Here is a 15,335-nt window from a genome sequence, read left to right on the forward strand (position 1 = left end):
CACTTCATCCTTCATCCTCAAATTTGGTCACCCGCTCCTCCTTCATCCCTCCACCTCTGACACATATATCCTCTTTGAGAATCTTTCCTCACTCATTCTCTTTATGTGTCCAAACCATTTCAACACACCCTCTTCTGCTCTCTCAACCATACTCTTTTTATCACCACACATCTCTCTTACCCTTTCATTACTTACTCAATCAAACCACCTCACACCGCAAATCGTCCATAAACATTTCATTTCCAACACATCCACCCTCCTCTGCACAACCCTATCTATAGCCCATGCCTCGCAACAATATAACAATGATGGAACCTCTATTCCTTCAAACATCCCATTTTTTCTCTCCGAGATAACGTTCTCGCCTTCCATACATTCTTCAATGCTCCCAGAACCTTCGCCCCCTCCCCCACCCTGTGACTCACTTCCACCTCCATGGTTCCATCCACTGCTAAGTCCACTACCGGATATCTAAAACACTTTACTTCTTCCATTTTTTCTGCATTCAAACTTATCTCCCAATTAACTTGTCCCTCAACCCTACTGAACCTAATACCCTTGCAATTATTCACATTTACTGTCAACTTTCTTCTTTCACACACTTTACCAAACTCAGTCGCCAACTTTTGCAGTTCCTTACCCGAATCAGCCACCAGCGATGTATCATCAGCAAATAACAACCGACTCACTTCCCAAACCCTCTCATTCAGAACAGACTGCATACTTGCCCCTCTCCAAAACTCTTGCCTTCATCTCCCTAACCACACCATCCATTAACAAATTAAACAACCATGGTGACATCATGCACCCCTGCCACAAACCGACATTCACTGGGAACCAATCACTTTCCTCTCTTCCTTGCACACATGCCTTGCATCCTTTGTAAAAACTTTTCATTGCTTCTAGCAACTTACCTCCCACATCATATACTCTTAAAACTTTCCAAAAAGCATCTCTATCCACTCTATCATATGCTTTCTCCAAATCCATAAATTTTTTTATTTTATCTTGCTTTGTCGCTGTCTCCCGCGTTTGCGAGGTAGCACAAGGAAACAGACGAAAGAAATGGCCCAACCCACCCCCATACACATGTATATACATACACGCCCACACACGCAAATATACATACCTATACATCTCAATGTACACATATATATACACACACAGACACATACATATATACCCATGCACACAATTCACACTGTCTGCCTTTATTCATTCCCATCACCACCTCGCCACACATGGAATACCATCCCCCTCCCCCCTCATGTGCGTGAGGTAGCGCTAGGAAAAGACAACAAAGGCCCCATTCGTTCATACTCAGTCTCTAGCTGTCATGCAATAATGCCCGAAACCACAGCTCCCTTTCCACATCCAGGCCCCAAACAACTTTCCATAGTTTACCCCAGACGCTTCCCATGCCCTGGTTCAATCCACTGAAAGCACGTCAACCCCGGTATACCACATCGATCCAATTCACTCTATTTCTTGCCCGCCTTTCACCCTCCTGCATGTTCAGGCCCCGATCACTACTCAAAATCTTTTTCACTCCATCTTTCCACCTCCAATTTGGTCTCCCACTTCTCCTCGTTCCCTCCACCTCCGACACATATATCCTCTTGGTCAATCTTTCCTCACTCATTCTCTCCATGTGCCCAAAACCATTTCAAAACACCCTCTTCTGCTCTCTCAACCACGCTCTTTTTATTTCCACACATCTCTCTTACCCTTACATTACTTACTTGATCAAACCACCTCACACCACACATTGTCCTCAAACATCTCATTTCCAGCACATCCACCCTCCTGCGCACAACTCTATCCATAGCCCACGCCTCGCAACCATACAACATTGCTGGAACCACTATTCCTTCAAACATACCCATTTTTGCTTTCTGAGATAATGTTCTCGACTTCCACACATTCTTCAAGGCTAACAGGATTTTCGCCCCCTCCCCCACCCTATGCTCCACTTCCGCTTCCATGGTTCCATCCGCTGCCAGATCCACTCCCAGATATCTAAAACACTTTACTTCCTCCAGTTTTTCTCCATTCAAACTTACCTCCCAATTGCCTTGACCCTCAACCCTACTGTACCTAATAACTTTGCTCTTATTCACATTTCCTCTTAACTTTCTTCTTTCACACACTATACCAAACTCAATCACCACCTTCTGCAGTTTCTCACATGAATCAGCCACCAGCGCTGTATCATCAGCGAACAACAACTGACTCACTTCCCAATCTCTCTCATCCACAACAGACTTCATACTTGCCCCTCTTTCCAAAACTCTTGCATTCACCTCCCTAACAACCCCATCCATAAACAAATTAAACAACCATGGAGACATCACACACCCCTGCCGCAAACCTACATTCACTGAGAACCAATCACTTTCCTCTCTTCCTACACGTACACATGCCTTACATCCTCAATAAAAACTTTTCACTGCTTCTAACAACTTGCCTCCCACACCATATATTCTTAATACCTTCCACAGAGCATCTCTATCAACTCTATCATATGCCTTCTCCAGATCCATAAATGCTACATACAAATCCATTTGCTTTTCTAAGTATTTCTCACATACATTCTTCAAAGCAAACACCTGATCCACACATCCTCTACCACTTCTGAAACCACACTGCTCTTCCCCAGTCTGATGCTCTGTACATGCCTTCACCCTCTCAATCAATACCCTCCCATATAATTTACCAGGAATACTCAACAAACTTATACCTCTGTAATTTGAGCACTCACTCTTATCCCATTTGCCTTTGTACAATGGCACTATGCATGCATTCCACCAATCCTCAGGCACCTCACCATGAGTCATACATACATTAAATAACCTTACCAACCAGTCAACAATACAGTCACCCCCTTTTTTAATAGATTCCACTGCAATACCATCCAAACCTGCTGCCTTGCCGGCTTTCATCTTCCGCAAAGCTTTTACTACATACTACATACATACATACATACATACTACATACAAATCCATCTGTTTTTCTAAGTATATCTCACATACATTCTTCAAAGCAAACACCTGATCTACACGTCCTCTACCACTTCTGAAACCACACTGCTCATCCCCAATCTGGTGCTCTGTACATGCCTTCACCCTCTCAGTCAATGCCTTCCCATATAATTTCCCAAGAATACTCAACAAACTAATGCCTCTGTAATTTGAACACTCACCTTTAACCCCTTTGCCTTTGGACAATGGCACTATGCACGCATTCTGCCAATCCTCAGGCACTTCACCATGTGCCATACATACACTGAATATCCTTACCAACCAATCAACTACACAGTCACTCCCTTTTTTTCATATAAATTCCACTGGAATACCATCCAAACCCGCCACCTTGCCGGCTTTCATCTTCCGCAAAGCTTTCACTACCTCTTCTCTGTTCACCAAACCATTCTCCCTGACCCTCTCACTTCGCACACTACCCCGACCAAGATAACCTATATCTGCCACCCTATCATCAAACACATTCAACAAACCTTCAAAATATTCACTCCATCTCCTTTTCACTTCACCACTACTTGTTATTACCTCCCCATTAGCTCCTTCACCGATGTTCCCATTTGTTCTCTTGTCTTGTGCACTTTATTTACCTCCTTCCTAATCATCTTTTTTATTCTCCCTAAAATCTAATGATACTCTCTCCCAAGTCATTTGCACTATTTCACTGCAAAAATCATTCAAATGCCTCTCTTTTCTCTTTCACTACATATCTTACTTCTTCATCCCACCATTCACTACCCTTTCTAATCTGCCCACCTCCCACCTTTCTCATGCCACATACATCTTTTGCACAAGCCATTACTGCTTCCTTAAATCTATCCCATTCTTCCCCCATTCCCCTTAGGTCAATTATCTTTTGCCATTCTGCACTCAATCTCTCCTGGTACTTCCTCACACATGTTTCCTTTCCATGCTCACTTACTTTCACCACTCTCTTCTCCCCAACATATATCTGTCTAAAAAAAAAGGACTCTAGCAAAGAATCTAGAACACAATAGTGTAAAGAGAATTTAGCCTATACGTTTTGGGTTCCTATCATCTCCAAAGTAGGTGTCAAAGACCCAAACATAAGGTGTCAACAACTTACAAAAGAATGTCTGAAAGTTATGAAGAATTCCATACATCCATTTATTAGATGACAACTACTTCCAACAAAAGATTCATGTTCACATGGGTAAATGGAATGTGGGAGAAACAAATAATACATGTAACAGACTGGAAGTTGAATACACCTTTTAACAAGGGAGAATTGGGTATGTTAGCTTGATACGAGAAGGTTCAGATGTAGCAATATCTCTGAGTGGAGGGTGTAAGATGTGGCTACAAGATGAAACACATGGTTATGCCAGAGATGTGTAAATGTAGAGTGAATTGTTTACAATATTTCTATGCAAATGTGTCACATCAAGATTGTTACTTACAAAAATCAAGTGTGAAAGTGTTTGCTGCATATACAACATATAATGGTGAGATAGCAAAAAAAGAGAAGCTGAAATGCAGGGGAGTATACCGATCTAGGGTAGGAGCTGTATGCATTGGGTGACTTGAATGCATGGGAGGGTAACAGGGCAGGAGTGGCTATCAGGTTAATGATCCTTCATGTAAATGAAAATAGTGAAAAAATACATGAGAAGTGGGCACAGGTTCTGGGAACAAAGAGGAGTGTGTGGAAAGAGAGAACATTATCTCGGAGAGCAAAAATGGGTATGCTTGAAGGAACAGTAGTTCCAACAATATCATATGGTTACAAGGGATAAGCTGTAGATCGGGTTGTACAGAGGAAGGTGGATGTGTTGAAAATAAAATATTTGAAGACAGTATGTGGTGTGAGGTGGTTTGATTGAGTAAGTAATAAAAGGGTAAGAGAGAGCTGTGTGGTAATAAAAAGAGTATGGTTGAGAGAGCAGAAGAGGATGTGCTGAAATGGTTTGGACATATGGAGAAAATGAGTGAGGAAAGGTTGACATAGAGGATATATGTGTCAGAGGTGGAGGGAATATGAAGCGGGAGATCAAATTGGAGGTGGAAGGATGGAGTGAAAATTTTTTTAAGTAATCGGGACCTGAGCATGCAAGAAGGTGACAGGTGTGCAAAGAAGGATGTAGTATACTGGGGTCGACATGCTATCAATGGACTGAACCAAGGCATGTGAAATGTTTGTGGTAAACCATGGAAAGGCGTGGAGGCCTGGATGTGGATAGGAGCTGTGGCTTCAGTGCATTACATATGAATGCAAGAGACTGAGTGTGAATGAATGTGGCCTATTTTGTCTGTTTCCCATGGCGCTACCTTACTGGAGCAGGGAGTAGCAATACTGTCTCCTGCAGGATGGGGTTGCACCAGTAATGGATGAAGACCAGTGAATATGAATATAGTTTATATGTACATGAATGAGAGACAAGTGTTTTGGGAGCAACCGGTTGAGAGTGTCAGGAGTTTTGGGGCACGAGATGGGATATTTACAATGGATGATTTAAATGAGTTGAGGGTATAATTGGTGTACATGGGGAATTCAGTGTAGTGAATGGAAATGGTGAAGAGCTTCTGGATTTGTGTGCGGAAAAAGCTGGTGATTAGGAATACCTGGTTTAAAAAGAGAAATATATATATTTGCAATGGATGATTTAAATGAGAAGGTAGGTAAAGTGGCAGTTGAGGGTATAATTGGTGTACATACGGAATTGTGTTGTGAATTGAAATGGTGAAGAGCTTATGGGTTTGTGTGCAGAAAAAACTGGTGATTAGGAATACCTGGTTTAAAAAGAGAAATATACATAAGTATACGTATATGAGTAGGAGAGATGGTCAAAGGCATTAACTGATACATGTTAATTGATAGGCATGCAAAAGAGAGACTTTTGGATGTTAATGTGCTGACAGGGCAGCTGGAAGGATGTCTGACCACAATCTCATGGAGGAGAAGGTTAAGATTTGTAGAGGCTTTTAAAAACAGAGCATGTTCAGGTGAAGAGAGTGGTGAGGGCAACTGAGCTTGCAAAGGACACTTCTGTGAGGAAGTACGAGGAGAGATTGAGTGTACAATGGCAAGAGGTGAGAGCAAATGACATTAGGGAAGTAGGAGAGGAATGGGATATATTTAGGAAAGCAGTGATGGCATCTGCAAAAGATGCATGTGACATGAGAAAGGTGGAAGGTGGCCAGATTAGAAAGGGTAGTGAATGGTGGAATGAAGAAGTAAAGTTGTTAGTGAAAGAGAAAAGAGAGGCACTGCGACGATACTTACAAGAAAGGCATGCAAATGACTGGAAGATGTATAAAAGGAGATAAATAACATGCGTAAGACAACAGAACAAATGGGAACATTGGTGAAGGGGCAAGGGAGGAAGTAATAATAGGAGTGAGAAGGAGATGGAGTGAGTATTTTGAAGGTTTGTTGAATGTGTTCAATGACAGAGTGGCAGATGTAAGGAGTTTTGGACAGGATGGTGGGCGAAATGAGAGGGTCAGGGATAATGGTTTGGTTAAGAGAGAAGAAGTAAGGAAAGCTTTGCAGAAGATGAAATCTGGCAAGGCAGCAGGTTTGGATGGTACTGCAGTAGAAAGATTCAAGAAAGGGGTGTGAATGTACTGTTGATTGGTTGGTAAGGATATTCAGTATATGTATGGATCAGGGGGAAGTGTCTGAGGATCGGCAGAATGCATGCATAGTGCCATTCTACAAATGCAAAGGGGATAAAGGTGAGTGTTCAAACTACAAAGGCATAAGTTTGTTGAGTAGTCCTGGGAAATTATATGGGAGGGTACTGACTGAGAAGGTGAAGATATGTACAGAGTGTCAGACTGGGGAGAAGCAGTGTGGTTTCAGAAGTGGTAGAGGATGTGTGGACCAGGTGTTTGCTGTGAAGAATGTGTGGAAGAAATACTTTAAAAAAAAAAAAAAGGTTGGATTTTTATGTAATATTCATGGATTAAGACCTTGGTGGAAGGTCTTAAGAATATGGTGTAGGAGGAAACCTGCTAGAAGTAGTGAAAAGATTTTATCAAGAATGTAAGACATGTGTACGAGTAGGAAGAGAGGAGAGGGATTGGTTCCTGGTGAAGGTCAGTCTGTGGCAGAGATAGGTGATGCCCCCATGGTTGTTTAATTTCTTTATGGATGTGGTGGTTAGGCAGGTAAGTGCTAAAGTTTTGGAGAGAGGGTCAAGTATGCAGTCTCTTGGGGATAAGAGAGCCAGGGAAGTGAGTCATTTGTTGTTTGTCAAAGATACAGCGCTGGTGGCTGATTTGAGTGAGAAACTGCAGAGGGTGGTGACTGAGTTTGGAAAAGTGTGTGAAAGGAGAAAGTTGAGAGTAAATGTGAATAAGAGTAAGGTTATTACATTTAGTAGGGTTTTGGGACAAGTTAATTAGGATGTAAGGTTGAATGGAGAAAAATTGGAGGAAGTGAAGTGCTTTAGATATCTAGGAGTTGATTTAGTAGTGAATGGAACCATGGAAGTGGAAGTGAGTCACAGTGTGGGGGGAGGGGACAAAGGTTCTGGAAGAATTGAAAAATGTGTGGAAGGAGAGAACGTTATCTCAGAGAGCATAAATGGGTATGTTCTAACAATGTTATATGGTTGCAAGGCATGGGCTATAGATAGGGTTCTTCAGAGGAGGGTGCATGTGTTGGAAATGAGATGTCTGAGAACAACATGTGATGTGAGGTGGTTTGATCCAGGCCCCACAGAACTTTCCATGGTTTACCCGGATGCTTCACATGCCCTGGTTCAATTCATTGACAGCGCGTTGACCCCGGTATACCACATCATTCCAATTCACTCTATTCCTTACATGCCTTTCACCCTCCTGTACGTTCAGGCCCCAATCACTCAAAATATTTTTCACTTCATCCTTCCACCTCCAATTTGGTCTCCTACTTCTCCTCGTTCCCTCCACCTCTGACACATATATTCTCTTTGTCAATCTTTCCTCACTCATTCTCTCCATGCATCCAAACCACTTCGACACACCCTCTTCTACTCTCTCAACCACACTCTTTTTATTACCACACATCTCTCTTACCCTTTCATTACTTAATCGATCAAACCACCTCACACCACATACTGTCCTTAAACATTTCATTTCCAACACATCCACCCTCCTCTGCACAACGCGATCTATCTATAGCCCATGCCTCACAAGCACATAACATTGTTGGAACAACTATTTCTTCACACATACCCATGTTTGCTCTCCAAGATAACATTCTCACCTTCCACACATTCATCATTGCTCCCAGAACCTTTGCCCCCACCCCCACCCCGTGAATTACTTCTGCTTCCATGCTTCCATTTGTTGCTAAGTCCATTTCCAGATATCTAAAACACTTTACTTCCTCCAATTTTTCTCCATTCAAACTTACATCCCAATTAACTTGTCCCACAACCTTACTGAACCTAAAAACCTTGCTCTCAACTTTCTCTTTTCACACACTTTTCCAAATTCAGTCACCAACCTCAGCAGTTTCTCACCTGAAGCAGCCACTTGAGCTGTATCATCGGCAAACAACATCTAACTTACTTCCCAGTCCCTCTCATCCAGGTACCAATTTTATCCACAAACCCCTAGAATTGAATGAACAGCTGGGATGACTGTGGAGCAACTGCCACAACCAGGATTTGAAGGTATGTGCTCGACCCTGGGCGGCCCATAACTGCATTACCGTCGCGAGTCCATAGTAAACTGAACAATTAATCTCTTTTACCTGTTTATCAATTCTTGCCTAGGCAAAGTAGCACTAGGAGAAAACAAGCATTTAAGAATTCCCTCTTAGCTCCTTCCTCTATACCTACTTTCTGATAAACTGAAAAACAGAGGAGAAATTTCAGCTTAATTATCTCATCCTACTTAGTTGCCTTTGATAAAACGCAGGAGATAACTGAGTTGTATTTTTCTCCCAATTCCCTATATTTTGGAAAAAAAAAAAGGATTTGTATCCCATTAACCATGAAATACATCTAAAGTAACTCTCCTCACGGTGCAAAAAAGGAGAAAATAATTGTATATTATGAATTAGCAAATATAAAAAAGTACTATGTTGGTTTGGTAGGGCAGTAAACAACAAAGGGAGGAGGCAGAAACTTGGCACAGTGACTACCTTTGTGCTTGTATGATATTTTTCATCCTTATTCACTATTTTCTGCATAATGGGGTAGTGCTAGGAAAAGACAAAGAACAGCCTTATCTGTTTGCAACCAATCTACAGCTGTCAAGTAAAATGCCCCAGAACAGGAGTTCACTATCCAAGGTCAAGCCCTAAAGACCTTTCTGTGGTTTTCCTAATTGATTCATGTGCCCTGGTTCAGTGAGTGTAAGATAATTATGTTTTTTTGGGCATGCTTTCAAACTATGAACCCTAAACAAAATTCACACTTTATGGTATTTTTCCCAGCATTATTTCACACTTGACACACAAAGCACACTACACATAAGTATTCTCTCTGAATTTTCACAGAGGCAGAACTTTGCTCATTTCTATGGGTGAATGTAGGAATAATTATGTCACTAAACTCAGGGGATGACATGCTGTCTGTGGGGCAGAAACTATGAGAGGGTCGGCAGGAGCCTGGTTGTGGACGATGGCTTTAATTCCAGCACATTATACACGGCGGCTAGAATGTGGATATCAGTGAATAAGGCCATTTCTTTATCTGATCCTGATGCTTTGTCATTAACATGAGAAATGATGAACATGTATGAAAAAATTCCATAGCATATGTCCATATCATTTCAAAAGTATCAAAAAATCTATTACGTTCTTGGTGTTTTATGTGGGATAAGAAAGAGTGCGTACTTAAGTATGATGTCATGGGATGTCATGTACATAACTCCATGAATGTCAACTAATTCACAATTACACAATTTATAGGACTATAACAGAATTCCTGAAGGTCAGTGTAAAGCTGTAACCCAAACAAACCTAAAGCTATCTTTGTAGACCACAAGCAAATGAAGTCACACACAAGTTGCTTTTGATACTGCTGCTATGTTGGTGAGTATAGTTGTAGCAAAAGGCATTTCACTCACAACAGAACAATGAAAACACCCACTTTATATTTTTGTCTATGGCATGTTACTATGGATTCTGGTGCCATAAGTTTCTCACAGCTAAAGATCTTGATGTTACACAGAAACATTACTGTGGTCAAACAGATAGTGTGACAACCGATCCATATTCAATTCCAATTAATTAAATGAAAGCAACTATTAAGTGTGGGCCCAACAAGCTTCCTGATATAACATATCCTGACATGTACCAATATCTGATTACCTCACCCTGTTACACTTGAGAGTCAGTGAAAGCCTATAAAAGTCTAGAAGCATACATATATTTTACATCTAGATAGGTCAGAAACCTGTTTCTTTGTTTACAAAAAAAAACTTTGCCATGACTTGAAAAGTATGCTTACCTTATGTTGATAAGCAATTTGGAGTAATCATACATTGACAAAGCAACTTTCACCTACTTTTATTTTTGGTTCGATTGTGAAATGTCACTTCAGGAACTGTCACTAATTAGATACCCCTGGCACTGTATGCAACTGTAATGTAAACTTCATTCATCAATTGCCCTGTGTATCAAATGTACTGTAACACAGTATGTGCTTACATGTGGCATCACATCAAGTGGGTGCTGTGAGGTGTAACATATCTTTTTTCTAGCAGTAGCAAGAGGTTTGCAGAGACATATATGGGTAACTGGTAGAATCAAACATCAGCTAGGATTTGAAATGAGGGGAGAGCCATTTAAACAACACATGACATGTAGAGCAATGATCATGAAATGCATAATATGACATGGATCACTGAAAAGGTTAAAGGGCATTGGCTGGTAACACTGTTTAAAACTAAGTATCACCTTTGAATCAACAGCTACACTTTAATTGATTGGGGCTCATGATTTATAGTCAGGTCTTCCCTATTCTAAATCATGCTGGAAAATGCAAGGCATATTTTTTAAAATAAGGAAACCCTAAATTCTTCAGTACTCTAATTCTTGTCAGCATTTGGTCTCACTTGACACATCAGCATGATGAGTTAAGTGAGAAAATAAGAATCAATTTTGTAGGTGAAGAAGCTCATGTTCTACCTTACCACTTTGGGCATGGATTAAGGGTGAGAATGAGTGATTTGAGAGGCTACATAATGCAGATACACCTTATGGAACTGGATATGGAGTTCATGATGATAAGTACAAACTACAGAAACAGACAAATTCACTATATCCTCAACATTTATCTATAACAAAAGTTTAATTTTTCTGTACAGTACCAAATCATTTTGGCACTGCTCTCAATTTTTCATGACTAATGTAAAATAAGCTTATTGTTAATGATAATATACATACCCTCTCCACAAGAAACAAAGGTATCAATCATGATTTGAGCACCGTTGTAGAAATCACCAAATTGTGCTTCCCATATACAAAGGGTGTTTGGGCTCTCTACTGATACTCCATATTCAAATCCTAGTACTGCTTCCTCTGACAGAATACTATTTACAACTTCAAGATAACCAGTTTGGTCTTCTCTGATATGATTCAGTGGAATATATATTTCATCATTTGTTTGGTCAACCAGCATGCAGTGACGCTGCGAAAATGTGCCACGACCCACATCTTGACCACTGATACGTACATTGTAACCTTGTTGAAAGGAAAGAAAATATGTTAGTTGTGTAAAAACACATGTACAAAATACTGCAATCATCAACTTATAAAATTTTTGAAAATTATGTGATAATGGAAAAAGGTTCTTCGGGAGAAATTTCACACATAGCATACAACTTTTATCCATAAGCTGATCATCAAACCTTATGTAACGGTAACTATACTTAGTAAATGATAAAATGTGATAGACATGCAAGATAAATTTTAGATTGTAACACAGTATCATGTACCATAAATGTAGCAAGTGAAGCCAGATGAAACTATCTATCATACTGCTCCAGCACCCACCACAAGTCTTGCCTTATATACTGTCTGTTAAATGGATTATATTAATAAATGAATCATTGTAGCTCACTGCTATAAGGGATGGTTGAACCCTTACAGAACTCTGTTCCACACCTGGAAGTGGCAACTGTTGTTTAGCGAAAGTATTTCACCTAAATGGTTGTGGGAGAAAACAGGTAGCAATACCTTGGGTTAACTCAAATGGCCTTATCAAATGTATAATATAGATCTTAGTGCCTAAGAGTCTCTATCAATAAGGTTAGGGTCTGAATAGCATACTGATACTACGTAACCTCCTTTGATATTAATACAGTAGCACAGTAAAATGACTTTAAGTTGATAATTTACTGTTTATAAACTCCCATAAAAACAAGACTATATCAACAAAATTTCTATGGTTCAGAAAATTGCCACTCAGCTCTCTGGTCTGGTACTGTGGTTGTTTAAGTACTCCAAAGTTGGCCACAGTACCTAGTGACATGTACCTGTATACGTGATGACATATGGGTGTATTTTCAGGTTAAATTAAGGTGAAGCTTGCTATCATAGCAGCATGGGCTTACACCTATCATAATGACTCATTTTTAGATGTTCATGAATCATGTTCAAGACAAATTTATGGTTCATATAATTTACTGCAAAATGTAATAGAATAATATACATTAGAATCAAGACAAAAAGCTCAGCATATATAAAATCTATTTTATAAAATTCAAGAAAAGACAAGAAAAGATTGCTTACAACAAGTTCATCAGTGGTTGGCTGTTACAAAAGTATGGGCACAAAGCTTACTTAGCAATCCGTTATAGTGTGTACACATATGCGCATTCATTTTCTCCTTAAACATACAGTTTATGCATTTCACAACAAAATGTAACAGAAAAACATATAAAACAATTACAGATACTAAGAAACTAAGCATAAATAGAAAATGTCACTGTGTAATACAAGATCACTTCCTCACAACAAGTTCAGCCATGGTCAGCTATTGTAACGGCATGGGTACATAACTAACATTATGCCTAATTTTTGTATGCGTTTGATGATAGAGTGGCAGATATAGGGTGTTTTGGATGGGGTGGTGTACAAAGTGAGAGGGTCAAGGAGAATGGTTTGGTTAAGGAGAAGAGGTAGTGAAAGCATTGCACAAGATTAAATCCAGCAAGGAATGTATACGAGCAGGAAGACAGAAGAGTGATTAGCCCCCAGTAATGTTGGTCTGTGGCAGGGGTGTGTAATATCCCCATGGTTGTCCAATTTTTTTTATGGATGGGTTGGTTAGGGAGGTAAATGCAAGAGAGAGGGGCGAATATGTAGTCCTTCAGGAATGAGAGGGCCTGGAAAGGGAATCAGTTGTTGTTCACTGATGATACGGCCCTGCTAGCTGATTCAAGTGAGAAACTGCAAAATTTGGTGACTGAGTTTGGTAGAGCATGTGAAAGGAAAAAGAGAAAATGTGAATAAGAGCAAGGCTATTAGATTCAGTAGGGTTGAGGGACAAGTTAATTGGGAAGTAAGTTTGAAAGGAGAAAAATTGGAGGAAGCTTAGTGTTTTAGAAATGTGGGAGTGGGCTTAGCAGCGAATGGAACCATGGAAGCAGAAGTGAGGCACAGGATGAGGAAGGGGGTGAAGCTTCTGGGAGCGATGAAGAATGTGTAGGAGAGAATGTTATCCCGGAGAGCAAAATTGGGGATGTTTGAAGGAATACTAGTTCCAATAACATTATATGGTTGCAAGGGATGGGATAAAACTAGGGTTGTACAGAGAGTGGATGTGTAGGAAATTAAATGTTTGAGGACAATATGTGGACAATGTGTGAGTTGTGTATATGAGTGGACGGGCCATTCTTCGTCTGTTTCCTGGAGCTACCTCACTAAATAAGGAAACGGCGGCTAAGTATAGTGAATCATTATTATCATTACTATTTATTTATTTCATAGAGTTGATAGAGATGCTCTGTGGAAGGTATTAAGAATATATGGTGTGGGAGGTAAGTTGTTAGAAGCAGTGAAAAGTTTTTATCGAGGATGTAAGGCATGTGTATGTGTAGGAAGAGAGGAAAGTGATTGGTTCTCAGTGAATGTAGGTTTGCGGCAGGGGTGTGTGTTGTCTCCACGGTTGTTTAATTTGTTTATGGATGGGGTTGTTAGGGAGGTGAATGCAAGAGTTTTGGAAAGAGGGGCAAGTATGAAGTCTGTTGTGGATGAGAGAGCTTGGGAAGTGAGTCAGTTGTTGTTCGCTGATGATACAGCGCTGGTGGCTGATTCATGTGAGAAGCTGCAGAAGCTGGTGACTGAGTTTGGTAAAGTGTGTGTGAGGAAAAAGTTGAGAGTAAATGTGAATAAGAGCAAGGTTATTAGGTACAGTAGGGTTGAGGGTCAAGTCAATTGGGAGGTAAGTTTGAATGGAGAAAAATTGGAGGAAGTGAAGTGTTTTAGTTATCTGGAAGTGGATCTGGCAGTGGATGGAACCATGGAAGCGGAAGTGAGTCATAGGGTGGGGGAGGGGGCGAATATTCTGGGAGCCTTGAAGAATGTGTGGAAGTCGAGAACATTATCTCAGAAAGCAAAAATGGGTATGTTTGAAGGAATAGTGGTTCCAACAATGTTGTATGGTTGCAAGGCGTGGGCCATGGATAAGTTGTGAGGAGGAGGGTGGATGTGCTGGAAATGAGATGTTTGAGGACAATATGTGGTGTGAGGTGGTTTGATCGAGTAAGTAATAACAGGGTAAGAGAGATGTGTAGTAATAAAAATAGTGTAGTTGAGAGAGCAGAAGAGGGTGTTTTGAAATGGTTTGGTCACATGGAGAGAATGAGTAAGGAAAGATTGACAAAGAGGATATATGTGTCAGAGGTGAAGGGAACGAGGAGAAGTGGGAGATCAAACTGGAGGTGGAAAGATGGAGTGAAAAAGATTTTAAGTGATCGGAGCCTGAACATGCAGGAGGGTGAAAGGCATGCAAGGAATAGAACAAATTGGAACGATGTGGTATACCGGGGTCGACGTGCTGTCAATGGATTGAACCAGGGCATGTGAAGTGTCTGGGGTAAACCATGGAAAGTTCTGTGGGGCCTGGATGTGGAAAGGGAGCTGTGGTTTCTGTGCATTATTACATGACAGCTAGAGAATGAGTGTGAACAAAAGGGGCCTTTGTTGTCTTCCTAGCGCTACCTCACGCACATGTGGGGGGAGGTAGTTGTTATTTCATGTGTGGCAGGGTGGCGATGGGAATGAATAAAGGCAGACAGTATGAATTATGTACATGTGTATATAAGTATATGTCTGTGGGTGTATATATATGTATACGTTGAGATATACAGGTATGTATATTTGCGTGT

General features: G+C 40.6%; 1 protein-coding gene across 1 annotated transcript in view; it reads right to left on the reverse strand.

Moving 5' to 3' along the window:
* The window catches only part of LOC139755483 (2-oxoadipate dehydrogenase complex component E1-like), a 526,829-nt gene that overhangs the window by 3,386 nt on the left and 508,108 nt on the right, over positions 1 to 15,335 (reverse strand). The window contains exon 10 of the mRNA XM_071673821.1: positions 11,389 to 11,685. Coding sequence (XP_071529922.1) covers positions 11,389 to 11,685 — 297 coding nt within the window. The remainder of the gene's footprint in view (positions 1 to 11,388; positions 11,686 to 15,335) is intronic.

The sequence above is a fragment of the Panulirus ornatus genome, chromosome 19 (genome assembly GCF_036320965.1).
Source record: "Panulirus ornatus isolate Po-2019 chromosome 19, ASM3632096v1, whole genome shotgun sequence".
Lineage (NCBI taxonomy): Eukaryota > Metazoa > Arthropoda > Malacostraca > Decapoda > Palinuridae > Panulirus > Panulirus ornatus.